Below are 18,213 nucleotides of genomic sequence, written 5' to 3' on the forward strand. Positions count from 1 at the left end.
GGGCCAATAGCATACACAACAGTATCATCTAAATACAAGTGCAGGTTACACAAGTGGAAGTCGATATTGTTAATGTAAACAGTAAAAAGCACAGGGGCCAGAATTGACCCCTGCGGGACACCTTTCTTAATATCGAGGAAACCTTATTTAACACCATCAGTAGATACACATTGACTTCTGTCAAGTCATTTTTAAACAAGTTACATGCAGCATGAAGCCTTCCCTCCATAGCCTATTCCATATCAACAAAAGAGAATTGGGTCTGATAGCCTCTGAGGTTTACAAAATAGATCATCTTATTGTTTATGTGTCTGGGTGTGAATCATAAAGAAAATACATTTGATCTACAAATCCTAAACCTAGTTATGGAATATGTTTAGTTGGCTTAGATCCTATTCCCAACACGTCTTTCTTTATAAATATTCCTAGTGTGGGGCCACAACAAAAGGACCAGCAATTAAATATATAGTACTGTACTTTGACACTGATGGTAGAATATTAGGTTAGTCTACTCGCACACATGTAGGCTGAGGCCGTCGGATGCAGCACTGTCATCACATCGACCAAAGCCTTAGTGATTCTTCATGCCACAAAACGGTTTAATATCGGCGACACTACCTATCGCGTCCAATACATTGATAATGATTTTTCAGTTTGCGCACTTCATTGCGCATTTATAATTAGTGCAAACAGCGCAAATCGCCTCATATGCATTGCCCTTTGTCCCAGAAGCCACACAACAGAAGGAAAAACCCTGTGCAGTGCAAGCAGCCATCTTGGACAGGCAGGCAAGGTAGATACTTCAGCCAGGATAACCTGCAGATCTCTTCTGAAGAGCTCAAGACATTAAATCGACAATTTCCGGTAAGAATATAAACATGATATAGGAGTGTTCGTATCCACATATAGCTAACACATTTATAAAACTTTGAACCTTCTGTGTTACAAATTATAGTGGCTAGCTAACAGCAAGCTACTTCGCTAATATAGTTAAGTTAGCGGTTAGCTAGCCAACGAGTAAAGTGTCTACTAGCTAATGTTATCTATCTTGCGCTGTGTAATATATTACCATTCTTCACAGGCACTCGTGGTTTTGTTTAGCCATTGTGGATCTAGCCAGGTGTCTGTCGTTTTTGGGAACAGGCCATTGCTTTTGAGCTAACGTTGGCTAACTACTGTAGTATCCGAAAGAGTAACGTTACGCTGGCTAGCTATCATTTGTTGGCCCCAACATTTCGCCTAAGTTAGTTATCAAGGCTCATGTCATGGTAACGGTATTCCTCCCTTTAGGTCGACACGGCTAGCTACCTGTTCGCCAATAAATGATGACACATGTATTATGGTTAGCCAGTTTAGCCTGTTTCCAGCTGGCTAGTTAGCTAGCAGGTCGATGGAGATGGCTAATGTTAACTAGTCTAGTACGTTATGGTCATAGCTGGACATTTAACTGCTCCAGCTAGCAACACACACCTCTCCCAACTTCACTGCCAGTACATTTTACAATACATTATTTTAGCGTCCCGTCTAAACAATAAACCAATATGCTAGCTTTCTAAACAGACTGTTGCCACGGCTTGTGTTGATAGCATCAGCTAGCTAACGTCGTTGGCCAGTAGATAGGGGCTTTGGGGTGTTATATTCGTAGGTAATTAGTTTATCAACCTTTTCATCTCATGTAGCTAGCTATAGTCAGATGTGTGCTTTAACTGTCATGAGCAGTTAGCTAGATTATACCCTCCCACTAGCCTACACTGTCACAAGCCAACTGTATTGTTCTGAAATTGTGGCGTTCATTCATACATCAAAAGGTCCAACGCAGCCGTTTAATCTCAATATCAAATCATTTCTGGGTAACAATTAAGTGCATTACTGTCATTGTTTTCAATTTAAGTTGTAAAAAATAAACAAACAATTTCTCAAGCATAAATGTTGCTAGGACTGTTTTGGAGTGGTCTGATTGAGGGGTCTAATGCAGGGTTTCCAAAACTCGGTCCTGGGGCCCCACTAGGTGCATGTTTTTGGTTTTTGCTCTAGCACTACAAAACTGATTCAAATAACCAACTCATTATCAAGCTTTGATTATTTGAATCAGCTATGTTTGGGAAACCCTGGCCCAATGGAAGGGACATGCAACCTAAAAACTAGCTTTTATTGGCAGAGAGGAGGGCAAACTCTTTGTTATTGGTCTATTAACTTACTCTGCCTGGCAGGCAGTCCAACCCAATTTCATAGTGTGGAAATATATTTAAAACACAGGAAAATTACATTTTTTACTGCACAGGCCCTTAGTTTAAAAATGTATAGTACAGTTGCTGTTTAGCTCAGCCAGCTATCCAGTAATAACATAGATGACACAGCATGCATCCATATCTAGGCCTTGTCTCTGACAGTAAAGGCTGGCCCATCACTGAAATATTTATTTGATATAAGAATGAGGCTTTGATTAGGATGGGATATGAATGTATTCATGTAGATGTGTCATCACCTGAGATACTCCTCTCCTCTGTGTGACAAGAGCTCAGGCATTTGTTTTTTTCTTGGCCTTGAATTTTACTTTGATGGAAAAATATTCCCTTAAAATGGCAGATCACACAGTGAAAGAAATACACTGAATGTGCACTGATTGAACCCAAGTTTTGCAATTGATTTGTCCATTCCATCTCTGCCTTTGGTAATGGTGATCACAACCCAAATGCGCTTCTGCAATTTACAGCAGGATTTTGTTTGTATAGCAGCATAGCAATATGACAATGAGGAAGAGAAAAAATAGCCCAGATGTACAGTATGTGACACCAATTATATTTGTTCAACAACAGGAAGTGGATGTGATAAGGTGACAGCGCTCTGTTTTATGAATCAGTGCTAGTGTATGGAGAAGTGCTGAGACTGCAGTCTGGTCACATGCTCTCAATCGCGCTCTCCTTGGATGTATACTTCTCCAGGGCCTCGTTTGGGGAAAAAGGGAATTATTCCTATAATTTACCCAAAGAAGAAGTAGCCCTAGTGTACAGCTCTAGTAGGCCTATAGCTTTCGCCTTATGGAAAAACTCACACGAGTCTGGAGGCACCACATGACAGAGGGTCATGTGAGGGGAGGCAGTCAGGCTAGCAGCAAGGCTAGCAGCAAGGCAGGCTGTGATACTAGTGCACGTCACGGTCAGTGTATCAAATCCCTTATTGGAGCTTATCCCACACGCTAACTACATGACTTCCCTTACCACCTCAACTGTCTTTATACTTGTTTACTTCTCTACTGTACTCTCGCTGCACTTTGTTTTTCAAGCAGGCAGAGCTGGAATGGGGAGTGAGGCCATTTTGTTGTAGGCCAGTTCAGGGGAGTGGCACCCAAGGGTCTCTGACCAACCCCATGCCGAGAGGATGAGGCGACGGGGACACCTTGACCTGGAATTAACCCCCTCAGATTCAATTCTGGAAGATGATCCTAAATATCAGTCTTCCGTGATTAGTTTACTCAATTTGCCTCTTTATATCACAATGTGAGGGTTCTTAATTCACCCCTCTTTCTTCACCCGGACTGTTCTCCTTTAACACTCCTTCTCTTCTTCACCTTCTCCCATCTTCTCTCAAGTCAACCCACCCCAGCTCTAGCCTGAGGCATTTGTCATAGTGCTATATTGTTTAGCAGGAAAACTTGGTCATTGAACAGCAGGCCACATCATGTGTTTTTCTGGTTTGCACCAGGCTCTATTGCATAGCAATTTTAATCTCCAACATCTGGTTTAACTGCAATGCATTTATAATTGCTGTGTACTGAACCACAGACTTAAGAGAAACTTCTCAGATAGAGAGAAACATTCTCTAGAGATGATAACAGATAGCCTAGTCACAATTAATCGCAAGTTAGAAGACTTGTATGTGTAGGCTATTATTCAGGGTGATTGATTTGTAATCAGATCCCATTGTTCCCTTGTGCCTTCTACTTGCATTACAGATGTCCACTCTCAGTTATAGTGTGAGACTGAATTACTGACAAGTGAATTATTTGAATCGATCGTGAGAATGCCTTCTCTCTTCCTGAAAAGTTGATGCTCTTATGTGAAGTCAGATCATGTATTCATAAACAAGGCTGATTTCAATTTGAGACTATATTTAATCCAAGCATTTGTTTGAATATTTTCAAATGTAAATGACTGTGTGTGTATATTCCTGATTATCACCCATCCTTTCTTATAGACTATGGAATAGACTATATTACCATATAAGCAGCAATGGATAATAATTCAGAGAGGTGTCTGTGCTATAAATAGCAGGCAGCTTCTAACAGCGATGCCTGATCGTCTCTTTATATACAGTACCAGTCAAAAGTTTGGACACCTACTCATTCAAGGGTTTTTCTTTATTTGTACTATTTTCTACATTGTAGAATAATAGCGAAGACATAAACACTGAAATAACACACATGGAATCATGTAGTAACCAAAAAAAGTGGGTAACTGTGCCTTGAATTCTAAATCAATCAGATCATCCGTTCACCTGCTCTGCGTCTCACAAAGACACGACAGTTGGAACCAAATATCTCAAATTTGGACTCATCAGACCAAAGGACAGATATCCACCAGTCTAATGTCCATTGCTTGTGTTTCTTGGCCCAAGCAAGTCTCTTCTTCTTATTGGTGTCCTTTAGTAGTGGTTTCTTTGCAGCAATTCAACCATGAAGGTCGGATTCGTGCAGTCTCCTCTGAACAGTTGATGTTGAGATGTCTGTTACTTGAACTCTGTGAAGCATTTATTTGGGCTGCAATCTGAGACTGGTAACTAATTAACTTATCCTCTGCAGCAGAGGTAACTAAGGTCTTCCTTTCCTGTGGCGGTCCTCATGAGAGCCAGTTTCATCATAGCGCTTGATGGTTTTTGCGACTGCACTTGAAGAAACATTCAAAGTTCTTGAAATGTTCCGTATTGACTGACCTTCATGTCTTAAAGTAATGATGGACTCTAATTTCTCTTTGCTTATTTGAGCTGTTCTTGCCATTAATATGGACTTGGTCATTTACCAAATGGGGCTATCTTCTGTATACCACCCCTACCTTGTCACAATGCAACTGATTGTCTCAAACGCATTAAGAAGGAAATCAATTCCACAAATTAACTTTTAACAAGGCACACCGGTTAATTGAAATGCATTCCAGGTGACTACCTCATGAAGCTGGTTGAGAGAAAGCCACAAGTGTGCAAAGCTGTCATCAAGGCAAAGGGTGGTTACTTTGAAGAATCTAAAATATATGTTGATTTGTTTAACACTTTTTCTGGTTACTACATGATTCCATGAGTGTTATTTCACTGTTTATGTCTTCGCTATTATTCTACAATGTAGAAAATAGTCAAAAATAAAGAAAAACCCTTGAATGAGTAGGTGTGTCCAAACTATACATTGAAGAATCTTATATCTAAAATATATTTTGATTTAACACTTTTTTTGGTTACTACATGATTCCATGTGTTACTTAATAGTTTTGATATCTTCACTAATCTTCTACAATGTAGAATATAGTGAAACAATAAAGAAACCCTGTAATGAGTAGGTGTCCAACATTTTAACTGCTACTGTAGGTGTAGTTAGTTATAATTCTAACCCATATGAATGAATGTCGCTCAGCAGAAAGGCAACAGATGAGTTGTGTGGGTAGCTGGTATCTAGGGATACCAATTACTTAGGGCCTAGACCTGTGTGTTTCCATGCAGTATCTAGCCAGACTGTTAAGTGGAATTTAAAGGTGCTACTTGTCCTCCCTTGGGTACTCTTGTGAAATGACACCTGCTAGTGGTTCTGACAGAGCCTCTGTATAATGGACTAGGGAGACGCAAGGAAACGCTATCCCTCTTAAAACCTCTCCTCTTCTACAGCCTAATGTAACGTCTTCCTTTCATTTGAGATTAAAAGGAGCTGTGCACATATGATGCAATTTCCTGAATGTGAAGTCTAATGAAATTGCTTGCCTCAAAGTGACACAACACTGCTGGGGATGTTGGCTGCCTGTCCTTGCTGTATCGATGACACAGTTGGCTAGAAGCCTCATATTTATCTGAGTGTATCATAGAAAATAGCTGCTTATTTTCTAAGCAGATCGATGTTGTTCTTTTTTAATGTTCATACACACACCTCAGTCTGCCTGGGACCATGGACCTAAGCCTTTGCTGTTGTGGAGAGTATAGCCTTGTTCCCCCATTGGCTAAGCACAGGACAAGGCTAATGCTTACCATTCAATTTAAACCTCTCTGTTTACTCCGACATCTGTCTGAGAGTTCTCAGAGCAGCAGCAGTTCGAGGTTTGTGATGCAGAGAGAGGAAACACGCCATTGAACATGGTGCATAATGGTGATGATCAACCAACCCAACATAAACACCCATTTGGTCCTATGCACTTGTTTTAGCTTCTGTTGTGTGAGATTAGGCAACATCTAGAGAAGTTCTCTATCTTCATCTTGATGAAAACGAGTGGGTAAGCGATTTTGATTAATGAGCCTCTCAAAATGATAACATCCGTATTGTAATTGGTGGTTATTCATCCTCTAACTAACCCCATTAGTTAATGGCTGCTGGCCTGAAGATCATAATGGAAACTTCAAATTGTAGGTGCATCTCGGGATAGTAATACAGGGGAGTCTGGAGTCTGGCTCTGCCCCGTCTCCACTTGTTACAGTCCGTGGTACTGTTCTGAATAAGATGGCTTATTGGAAGAGCTCCCCTGACAGGCCCTGTTCATCAGTGTGTGTGATCTATGATGACCCTCCCTGTCTTTATTTATTTTTATTTTTTGCAGCCTCCCTCCCCTTTTAGGTCTCTTTTCCCCAGCTAGGCTAAGAGTCGTTGTCAAATCCTGGTTGGTTTCTCTTCTTACACAACCTGCCCACAGGGTGCGTCCTAATAATCTTTCCTTTCTCCTGAAGTGTACACTCGTTCACCACTTCCCACAAATCTAAAGACGTTGGATTGGTGGAGGCATGAGCTAGAGCTAGTTTCCACCATGTTTCTTATACCAGAAATGTCCTTTCAAATCAGTGAAGTGAAAAAGTGCGCACTTTGGGAGGAAGGACAGATAATTGGGACCTTTCCAGTGATAGCTGGGTGAAGCTTGACTTCTTCATGCTGATTTGATGGACAGACATCAGTTGAGTTTGGCCCTGTAGATTAATATCCGATATTGGAGTTACAAATACGTTGACTTTATGTGGTCAGATGCATCGCTATCAGATGGTTTCAGCTCTTCCAGCTGGGTTGAGTCCTACCCATATGTTTGAGAGGTCAGTGCTCCTGGGCCTGCTGTCTAACTGAGAAATCACATGACAGGAATCCTGAGAAATCAGGAATTATTCATACTACCTAGAATAAAGTTTTAGTTCTCATACAGCACACCAGCTGCTCAGTCTGTCTAGTACGGTCTGAGACATGGTGACATCATTCTTTACTGAGCATGTTGACCAATTCACAGGCCCATGCTATCTGCCAGGCATAATGTTGTAGTTTAATGTTATGGAGTGCCAGTGGTCGAGCAGCGAGATGCAATGTTTCAGTTGACTAAGTGTGTGGTCAAACCAAGCACTGTACAATTAAATGGGATAGTGAGTGGTGTCGACAGACAGAATTCAATGATAATGTGTGGTTTCTGCATGATGCCCAGCTAGAGTCGGTTCATAGACAGCACCCTGATTCTTTCTCTGACTCACCTTGAGCCTTTCTCTCTCTTTCAGAGTCACGATGGCCACCGCACCGTACAACTACTCCTACATTTTTAAATATATCATCATCGGTAAGTGAGCCGCGAGCATGCGTGTTGGATTGGAATGGAGGCCTGTTTGTTTGTGTGTACAGTGCTGTATGTAGGTCACCCATTGGTTGCAGTTAGCACACAGCTCACTGAGATGCTACAAGCACTGAAAGAGCACCAATCACGAGACTAGAACCGTAGCTCAGGAGTTGGTTCTGGTCAGGTCATGTGGTCAGGATTACTCCAGGTCTCAACCATGACCCCATTACAGCAGATTCCTTTTGATTCGGTATGTGGGTCGCCATCTCTATTTTTTTTCATCAATAAATGTTTTCCCCGGAAGCTAGCCTAAGCAAAGCTAAATGGTTTGTGTTCTAATGACATACTGTACCGACAATGTGCTCGTAACAGGGTTATTAATGAACTTAAAAAATAACGATTGCTCTCCTGTTTGATTTAAATTACCAACAGAAGCAATGAGCGTACAATAACCTTATGCATCGTTGGTGCATAGCCCAGGCCAAAATGTTCTGAGTTGTGGTGGTAGTTTTATCTTGTTGTGCATTCCACTCTTCCCCTTCATCTATTTTCCAACCAGTTTGGCACCTCAAAATAGGGAAGTTAAATCTCCATATCTCTCCAACTCCCTGGAGCTTGTTTACCCTGCTGCGTTGAGGCCTTTAAAACCCCCACCTCAATGTCAACTTTGTGGACTTGTTTGACAACTGCCAAAGGCCCCCTCTTGTTTGTTGTCTGTTACCTAGACATTAATGTGGTCATACAACACACACACGTCACTTTAGCTCCGTAGCTAGAGCAGACATTCGTATATAGGCCTTAAAGGTGCAATATGCAGAAATCGCTCCGCCATTTCCTGGTTGCTAAAATTTGAGTAGTTTGCCTAATTTCAGAACTAGCACACAGAACAGATCTACTGCTTCTTAGACTTGCTTTCAATAAGAATGACAGATCTATGACTCACATTTCTATGTGAATTTATCGGGTCACCCAAAAAGTTACATATTGCAGCTTTAAAAAGTAAATAAAATGCTCTGCTCTCCCCACTCCACTAGAGGTGACCATGCCAGCTATTAAGTCAAAGCCCTGCAGGCCTGTTCATGCTGCCTCTTCAAGCGCCCTCCATATGTGTAACGCACACAACTGGCAACCACCATAGCATTCTGTTAACAATGTCTGAGGGGGAGAGGGAATATGCTCTTTCTGTGTTACAACCAGAGTTGTTCCTGGTCAGACCGAGTGTTCAGTGAAAACGAATCCCTTCATAGGAAAATATGAAACAAGTTGTATGTCTGTGTTTTTTTTGTCCTCTCCGTCTTGTATGTAATGTTAATATTTGAACATGGATCCTGACACATCTCCCTCTCTCTCTCTGTAGGGGACATGGGGGTAGGGAAGTCATGTTTGCTTCACCAGTTCACAGAGAAGAAATGTAAGTACATCCCCGGCTCCCCACTGACTCCAAACAAATACCCCCCCCCATCTCACACAGGCTGTAGGAATGGACTGTTTCACTTTAAATCCCCTCTGACGACTTCAGCTCATTGAGAGAGGGGGGGAGTTTGCGTGCCACTTTAAATCCCCTCTGACGACTTCAGCTCATTGAGAGAGGGGGAGAGTTTGGGTGCCACTTTGAAATGTGTGTCTGCTTCATGTTATTTGTGTGTGCTTTCTCAGCTGTAGCCTCAGTCAGTTCACTATAACACCCAGGCGTTTGAATGCATTTTAATGGCATTATTAGCAGGCAGCAGTAAATGCAGATGCTCTGCTCCTCATTCATCTATTTAGCATCGCATCCTGCATGGCCCGTAGACTGGGGCTCGGAACAGGCAGCTGCTTTGTGAGTGCTGAATGCCAGGTTTGAAGACTTCCTCCCTGTCTCTGGTTAACATTGAAATGCAAGTGGTAAAAAACCAACTGATCTGCCAGTCTGAAATGGATACTCAACCCAACCCACCTGCAATCTCTGTTCCCTCACAATGGAGGTGATGAAGTGCGTGTATACGGTCAAGGGTGCACCTGTTTTCTCTGTGTGGTTAGATGTGTTTGTGACTGTGTGGAAAGATGCGTATGTGTATGGGTGCTGTTCATAGTTCAAGTTGGTGCTAGCTATGCCACTGGCAGGCTGTTCTATATGGTAGGGAGAGAGATTGTGCAGGGGAAGGAGGAGGTGTAGTAACAGTAAATGGAGTAGAGAGCAGGTTAATCACAGCAGTCTGACACTCCGGAGAGGAGGAAGGGAGAGCGAGAAAGGGAGGCAGACTGCGGAAGGTCGACTGAGTCAGACTTCCGTGATGGGAGATGTTGTCGGTGAAGAAGATGCGAAGCAAGAGGTTTCACCAATGCATTTCTTTGGGCTTATTTTGTCCCGACACTTGTTGCCTGCCTTCCCCGCCTTTGGGAAAACGACTCTCATTGTTTGGGCGGAGACACGAGCATCTCGTCATTATTTTCAGATCTCTGATGTAGTTCACTCCCCAGAGTCTCTTCATGTCTCTTGACAAAGTGACAATACTCTGTTTTTGATATTTATTGAATTCTGTGTGTTATAGAGGAATGTTGCCTCCTTGGATTCCTCATAGCTATACTGACGATCTATTCCTTTCCCCACCTCTCGCTCCTCCAGTCATGGCGGACTGCCCCCACACGATCGGCGTGGAGTTTGGCACGAGGATAATCGAGGTGAGCGGCCAGAAGATCAAGCTGCAGATCTGGGACACGGCGGGCCAGGAGCGCTTCAGGGCCGTCACGCGTAGTTATTACAGGGGGGCCGCGGGCGCACTCATGGTCTACGACATCACCAGGTACGCACACACACACCGACGTGCCCGAACCTTAATGCTCCAGGTAGAAGCTGTCTGTAGGCAAAGAGCTAGGGTCAAATTACCCTTCCCTTCTGCTCAAACCATACAGAAAAAAAAAAAAAACTGGCCTCCGATAAGCATCAAGGGCCAACTTCATCCTACTCCCACCTAGTCCCCTCAGCTTGTTCTACAATACACAACCCACCCCGTTAGCTGTACTAGTCAGATTGCTCTCGGTCTGTAGGCCTATATGTCTGTGTGGGAGACAAAGGAAAGGAAAAGGGGCAGATGGCCCTCTCTTCCTGAACGAACATGGTGTCTGCATCCTGTTGCCCTCCCCACCTTCCTCCCCCAAACTGTGAGAATGTATCAGTGGCCATCTAAACTAACAGTGGAATGTGTGTCTCCTCTCATAGAAAGCATAGGCTCAGAGTAAAGCTTTAAGTAGTGTAGTATTTCTATATTGTAGTTTTCCCACTAATAGTAGTTGGTGTCTATGCAGCATGTCATTGCCTCTTTTTTATGAATTGGGATTCGATTGCTCGTTTGTTCCCTAGCCTAATTTTAGCGTTCCATATTGACACCTGTGTCTCGGACTCTAAGAACTGTTGTCAAAACTGAATCAGTAAGCGATATCAGAAAGTTTATTCTATTAGTGAAAGGATATATATAGATACAGACCCAGGAACATTTCTCCATTCGTCCTTTGATCCCACTTATGATGTGGCACACTCTGTTTTGTCCCGACCTGCCACCAGGTTAACTAACTCCCACTCTTCCCTGTGTGTGTTCCACAGGAGAAGTACGTACAACCACCTCAGCAGCTGGCTGACTGATGCCAGAAATCTGACCAACCCAAATACTGTGAGTATGGTTTCACACTGCTTCTCTCTAGCTGCCTGTCAAACACACTGTGTCTGGTTGGATGTACTACCAAGTAGTCACTCCTTCTTGCATTCTCTCATCTAATGCTCTTTGTGTCTCTGCTGTATCCCAACGCAGCACACCCAGTGTGTATGATTGATGCCCCAGAGCCCTGTCCATCTCTAAATTGCATTTTGACTATATGATTATGGCCAAATCACGCTGCTTTCATGTACAGATTAGAATATCCATTTAGCTTGCTTATACAACGTCAACATCCTAAACTCACTCAGACTGTCTGCTTGTTTGTACCCGAAGACCACAGTCTAGTTGGAAAATGGGACATGACTAGTGCCCAGATGCATTTGGAAGTTGTATATTCATTAGAGGTCAACCGGTTATGATTTTTCAATGCTGATACCGATTTATTGGAGGACCAAAAAAAGCAGTTTTAAAATTATTATTTTATATATATATATACATATACATACACAGTGCCTTGCGAAAGTATTCGGCCCCCTTGAACTTTGCGACCTTTTGCCACATTTCAGGCTTCAAACATAAAGATATAAAACTGTATTTTTTTGTGAAGAATCAACAACAAGTGGGACACAATCATGAAGTGGAACGACATTTATTGGATATTTCAAACTTTTTTAACAAATCAAAAACTGAAAAATTGGGCGTGTAAAATTATTCAGCCCCCTTAAGTTAATACTTTGTAGCGCCACCTTTTGCTGCGATTACAGCTGTAAGTCGCTTGGGGTATGTCTCTATCAGTTTTGCACATCGAGAGACTGACATTTTTTCCCATTCCTCCTTGCAAAACAGCACGAGCTCAGTGAGGTTGGATGGAGAGCATTTGTGAACAGCAGTTTTCAGTTCTTTCCACAGATTCTCCATTGGATTCAGGTCTGGACTTTGACTTGGCCATTCTAACACCTGGATATGTTTATTTTTGAACCATTCCATTGTAGATTTTGCTTTATGTTTTGGATCATTGTCTTGTTGGAAGACAAATCTCCGTCCCAGTCTCAGGTCTTTTGCAGACTCCATCAGGTTTTCTTCCAGAATGGTCCTGTATTTGGCTCCATCCATATTCCCATCAATTTTAACCATCTTCCCTGTCCCTGCTGAAGAAAAGCAGGCCCAAACCATGATGCTGCCACCACCATGTTTGACAGTGGGGATGGTGTGTTCAGGGTGATGAGCTGTGTTGCTTTTACGCCAAACATAACGTTTTGCATTGTTGCCAAAAAGTTCAATTTTGGTTTCATCTGACCAGAGCACCTTCTTCCACATGTTTGGTGTGTCTCCCAGGTGGCTTGTGGCAAACTTTAAACAACACTTTTTATGGCTATCTTTAAGAAATGGCTTTCTTCTTGCCACTCTTCCATACAGGCCAGATTTGTGCAATATACAACTGATTGTTGTCCTATGGACAGAGTCTCCCACCTCAGCTGTAGATCTCTGCAGTTCATCCAGAGTGATCATGGGCCTCTTGGCTGCATCTCTGATCAGTCTTCTCCTTGTATGAGCTGAAAGTTTAGAGGGACGGCCAGGTCTTGGTAGATTTGCAGTGGTCTGATACTCCTTCCATTTCAATATTATCGCTTGCACAGTGCTCCTTGGGATGTTTAAAGCTTGGGAAATCTTTTTGTATCCAAATCCGGCTTTAAACTTCTTCACAACAGTATCTCGGACCTGCCTGGTGTGTTCCTTGTTCTTCATGATGCTCTCTGCGCTTTTAACGGACCTCTGAGACTATCACAGTGCAGGTGCATTTATACGGAGACTTGATTACACACAGGTGGATTGTATTTATCATCATTAGTCATTTAGGTCAACATTGGATCATTCAGAGATCCTTACTGAACTTCTGGAGAGAGTTTGCTGCACTGAAAGTAAAGGGGCTGAATAATTTTGCACGCCCAACTTTTCAGTTTTTGATTCGTTAAAAAAGTTTGAAATATCCAATAAATGTTGTTCCACTTCATGATTGTGTCCCACTTGTTGTTGATTCTTCACAAAAAAATAGTTTTATATCTTTGTTTGAAGCCTGAAATGTGGCAAAAGGTCGCAAAGTTCAAGGGGGCCGAATACTTTCGCAAGGCACTGTGTATATATATATATATATAATGCACACTTTTATTTGAACTTAATATAATACATAAATAATATCAATTTAGTCTCAAATAAATAATGCAAAAACAGTATTGGAGAAGTAAAAGTGCAATATGTGCCATGTAAGAAAGCTAACGTTTAAGTTCCTTGCTCAGAACATGAGAACATATGAAAGCTGGTGGTTCCTTAACATGAATCTTCAATTTTCCAGGTAAGAAGCTTTAGGTTGTAGTTATTATAGGACTATTTCTCTCTATACAATTTGTATTTCATATACCTTTGACTATTGGATGTTCTAATAGGTACTTTAGTATTGCCAGCCTAATCTCGGTAGTTGATAGGCTTGAAGTCATAAACAGCGCAATGCTTGAAGCATTGCGAAGAGCTGCTGGCAAACGCAGTAAAGTGCTGTTTGAATGAATGCTTACGAGCCTTCTGATGCCTACCACTGCTCAGTCAGACTGCTCTATCAAATCATAGACTTAATTATAATAAAATAACACACAGAAATACGAGCCTTAGGTCATTAATATGGTAAAATCCGGAAACTATAATTTCGAAAACAAAACAGTGAAATACGGAACCGTTCTGTATTTTATCTAATGGGTGGCATCCATAAGTCTAAATATTCTTGTTACATTGCACAACCTTCATAATTACATAAAATTCTGGCAAATTAGTTCGCAACGAGCCAGGCGGCCCAAACTGCTGCATAAACCCTGACTCTGTTGCACAGAACGCAAGAGAATTTCCCAAGTTAAAAGAAATTCATTAGCAGGCAATATTAACTAAATATGCAGGTTTAAAAATATATACTTGATTTTTTTGTTTTTGTGTGTGAATTTTACCCCCTTTTCCTCCCCAATTTCGTGGTAGTAGCTACTATCTTGTCTCATCGCTACAACTCCCATACAGGCTCAGGAGAGACGAAGGTTGAATGTCATGCGTCCTCCGATACACAACCCAACCAAGCCGCACTGCTTCTTAACACAGCGCGCATCCAACCCGGAAGCCAGCCGCACCACTGCGCCCGGCCCGCCACAGGAGTCACTGGTGCACGATGAGTCAAGGATATCCCTACCGGCCGAGCCCTCCCTAACCCGGACGACGCTGGGCCAATTGCGCGTCGCCCCAGGGACCTCCCGGCTGCGACAGAGCCTGGGCGCGAACCCAGAGTCTCTGGTGGCACAGCTGGCGCTGCAGTACAGCGCCCTTAACCACTGCGCCACCCGGGAGGCCCGTGTATTGATTTTAAGAAAGGCGTTGATGTTTATGGTTAGGTACACATTGGTGCAACGACAGTGCTTTTTATGTGAATGCGCTTGTTAAATCACCTGTTTGGTGAAGTATGCAATGATTCAATGATAAATTAACAGGCACTGCATCGATTATATGCAACGCTGGACAAGCTAGATAAACGAGTAATATCATCAACCATGTGTAGTTAACTATTGATTATGTTAAGATTGATTGTTTTTTATAAGATAGGTTTAATGCTAGCTAGCACCTGACCTTGGCTCCTTGCTGCAGTCTCCTCATGGAGTGCAATGTAATCGGCCATGATCGGTGTCCAAAAATGCCCATTTACCGATTGTTATGAAAACTTTAAATCGGCCCTAATTAATCAGCCAACCTCTAATATTAATATCTGTATCTTTCACGGTGTGTAGCCGATACAGTATTGCTGAATCCTTTTCTCCCACTGGTGCTAAGTTCTGTAAGAGCTCTCGCTCAGTGAAGTGTGTGAGCTGTCTCGTATGTCGTTTTCTGCCTATAAGTGAGTGAGGATGTGAGTTTAGTGCCTGCCAGGCTGCTACTGCCACTGTGTTAATGTGTTTGGTGCCTGGAGGACTGACCGACTCATTCTGTCCTCCCACAGGTGATCATTCTCATAGGTAACAAAGCAGATCTGGAGGCCCAGAGAGATGTCACGTATGAAGAGGCCAAGCAGTTCGCTGAGGAGAACGGTGAGACAGGGAACACCCTCGGGCTCAATGAGAGGGATGATGGGAGAGGAGTAACTCGCATCAATCTGTCTCACTCTATTCCACCCTATCTGAATGGCTGTGAGAATGCCCCCAGGCCCCCCCATTCTCACAAGTGATTGGAAGGGGGAGTGTGAGGGAGACCAAGAGAGAAGACTCCTCCATATAGGGAGGGATGGAGAGTTTGAGAACTAGCAACTCGTCTCTGATTGAGAGGGTGAAAGAGAGTAAATGGAGCATACATTCAGGTACAGAGGGAGAATGCATAAGTGAGGACATATTCATAGAGAGCGAGTGAAAGACACTATATACAATTATAGTGGATTTATCGGTGGTGACGGTGTTTCCTAACCTCAGTGCAGTGGGCAGCTGGGAGGAGGTGCTTTTATTCTCCATGGACTTTAGTGGTCCTAAAGCACACTGTTATCTCGTTTTGTATCACATGCCAATGATAAAAGTGGGGTGACAATAATGCAATTTCAGAATGTAGGGGGGGGGACATGTCTGTCATTGTGAAAGTTGCACCCCTGAGCATAGGTATGAGGATGGTTGGGGATCTTTAATTTTCTTCTGCAGTAGTCTGACTCCATCTTTTGTCCATTCCTTGTTACAGGTCTCTTATTCCTGGAAGCCAGCGCAAAAACGTAAGGCGTAGGCCACTGCCTGCTTTTACCTCACATTTGGTCTGAAATGTGCTGAAATGCTTTGTGTTCCTAACAGTGTGACTGACTGTGTCTGTCCTCTGCTCAGGGGTGAGAACGTGGAGGATGCCTTCCTGGAGGCAGCTAAGAAGATCTACCAGAACATCCAGGACGGCAGTCTGGACCTGAATGCTGCAGAGTCTGGTGTCCAGCACAAGCCCTCCGCACCCCAGGGAGGCCGGCTAATAACCAACGAACCACAGCCCCAGAGGGAAGGCTGCGGCTGCTAATGACCAACGCCTCTCTGTTCTCATCCTCCCTCCATCTCCCCCACCCCACTCCACTGGGGCTGCATGAGTGTGGGGCACGGGTGGGGGGAGGGAATGAGGGATGGGCTGAATGGGAGTGTACCTCTATGAATCTGTCATTCCTCCTCCCCCACTTTTTTCACTTTGTCTTCTTCCTCACTTCTCTCTTGTTCCCTCTCTCCCTCTCTTCGTCTGCCCCATTCAGTCCAGCTCATCTGCCATGGAAACCCAGATCCACACACATTTAATATATATACAAACATGGGTTACTGACAAAGATAGGTAATGTTCATAACAGTCAGAATAAATGCTTTTTAAACGTTTCCTTTTATAGCTTCTACTATATACACCGATCCACCACATCCCAAACCAAGCCTGTGTAGTCGATAATCGCCATTGACATGAAGCTATCCAGACACACTCCCCCCGCGTCAGTCCTGCATGGTTTAATGTTCTAGGACTGTTTTAAACTGAAATGGTTAGTGAAGGGATTGATGTAGTAATGTATGACGCAGCCCCGCTACTGCGTGTGTCTGTTCATGTTTGGTCTAGTTGTTGAACAGGGTCTAGAGCAGTCCTTAGCCAAAGCTTTCCCCCTGGTCCTTATGGTGAAGCTCTGATGGTGTCCTACAGTACAATACACCTCAGTGTGGCAACACTAGTGTAGTAGACACTTAAAGCCCAAGAGACCTGGAATTCCCCTCTACCTACATGACGTCACAGGAAGGGGGGTGGGATTTATGACTGTTAATGACACTTCAAATAAAACTTCTCATCTTGTTTTTTTATGGGAAGGATTCCTTCAGATCATCAGTTTCATTGCACCCGCCCCATATCAATACAATCTGTCCTTAACAGCATTTTCTTTGTGGTTTGCCTTGTTATGATTTAATGTTAAATATTTTCTTTGCTGCACTTGCTCTACTATATGGTAATATTGTGGAGAACATGGAACTGGTTTAACAATGAGGAAAAGACTGGGGTAGAAGTTTACCCTATTCCAGTCCTTACTCTGAGGTGAAGAATTCAAACTGACCCCAGATCAATGCTAAGGGTCATCTTAGACCTGTCTGCACCACAGGTGTAGGGTTCTCTCACCATAGGCTTGTATAACAAGACCAAGCAACACGCCTCATATTGGATGAGTGACACTCATCCCAACTCAATTTCTGTACCATAGAATAATTCCCCCAATTCGGCAGCTGTGTATATAGCTTATATATGTTGGTGACCATGCTACTTTGAGGATAAACAAACCATGCTGGCTTCGTAGAGATCTGTACAGTTGTTTGTGGGATGCTTGTATTTCGTGCTTGGGAATTCTGTAACATAGTTTCTATGAATAAATGTGTATGGACAGACTTCCTCTACTCACTAGTGATGGTTCCATCTTGTTTCTTCCCTCTGTTCAGTCTCTGGGTACAGGGAAAGTGTGGTCCATTTCCTCCTAACTCTTGTTTTTTGAAGGGGCGGGGGGTGGAGAATGTCCAATTTATTTTGGTTTTACTCTTTCCATGTTGTATTGGAGGGGCCTGTGCTGTGGGGGGCTAGTGATGGCTCCTTGTGCTGTCCCACCTCTGCTATCGGAGTCACAACGTACATGTATACATTGAAGGAGCTGTGCATGATTAAGATGTTGACATTTTGATTTCAATGACGATAACATGCTCTAGACAAATACAACCTGTTCTGCTTGCGTCATTCGTCACATTGTCCATGGACAATCACACTTCCACCAATAC

The 18,213-nt window shown here is 43.1% G+C and overlaps 1 protein-coding gene across 1 annotated transcript; it reads left to right on the forward strand.

Annotated features, from left to right (window-relative positions):
• Positions 1-504: 504 nt before the first annotated feature.
• On the forward strand, positions 505-17,848 carry rab14l (RAB14, member RAS oncogene family, like). The gene is made up of 8 exons (XM_021590909.2): positions 505-864; positions 7,711-7,769; positions 9,124-9,177; positions 10,372-10,549; positions 11,347-11,413; positions 15,417-15,504; positions 16,136-16,166; positions 16,273-17,848. Exons 2-8 carry the CDS (start codon positions 7,718-7,720, stop codon positions 16,451-16,453), a joined length of 651 nt encoding a protein of 216 aa, XP_021446584.1. The 5' UTR covers positions 505-864; positions 7,711-7,717; the 3' UTR covers positions 16,454-17,848.
• The last annotated feature ends 365 nt before the right edge of the window (positions 17,849-18,213 follow it).

The sequence above is a fragment of the Oncorhynchus mykiss genome, chromosome Y, assembly GCF_013265735.2.
Source record: "Oncorhynchus mykiss isolate Arlee chromosome Y, USDA_OmykA_1.1, whole genome shotgun sequence".
Taxonomy (NCBI): domain Eukaryota; kingdom Metazoa; phylum Chordata; class Actinopteri; order Salmoniformes; family Salmonidae; genus Oncorhynchus; species Oncorhynchus mykiss.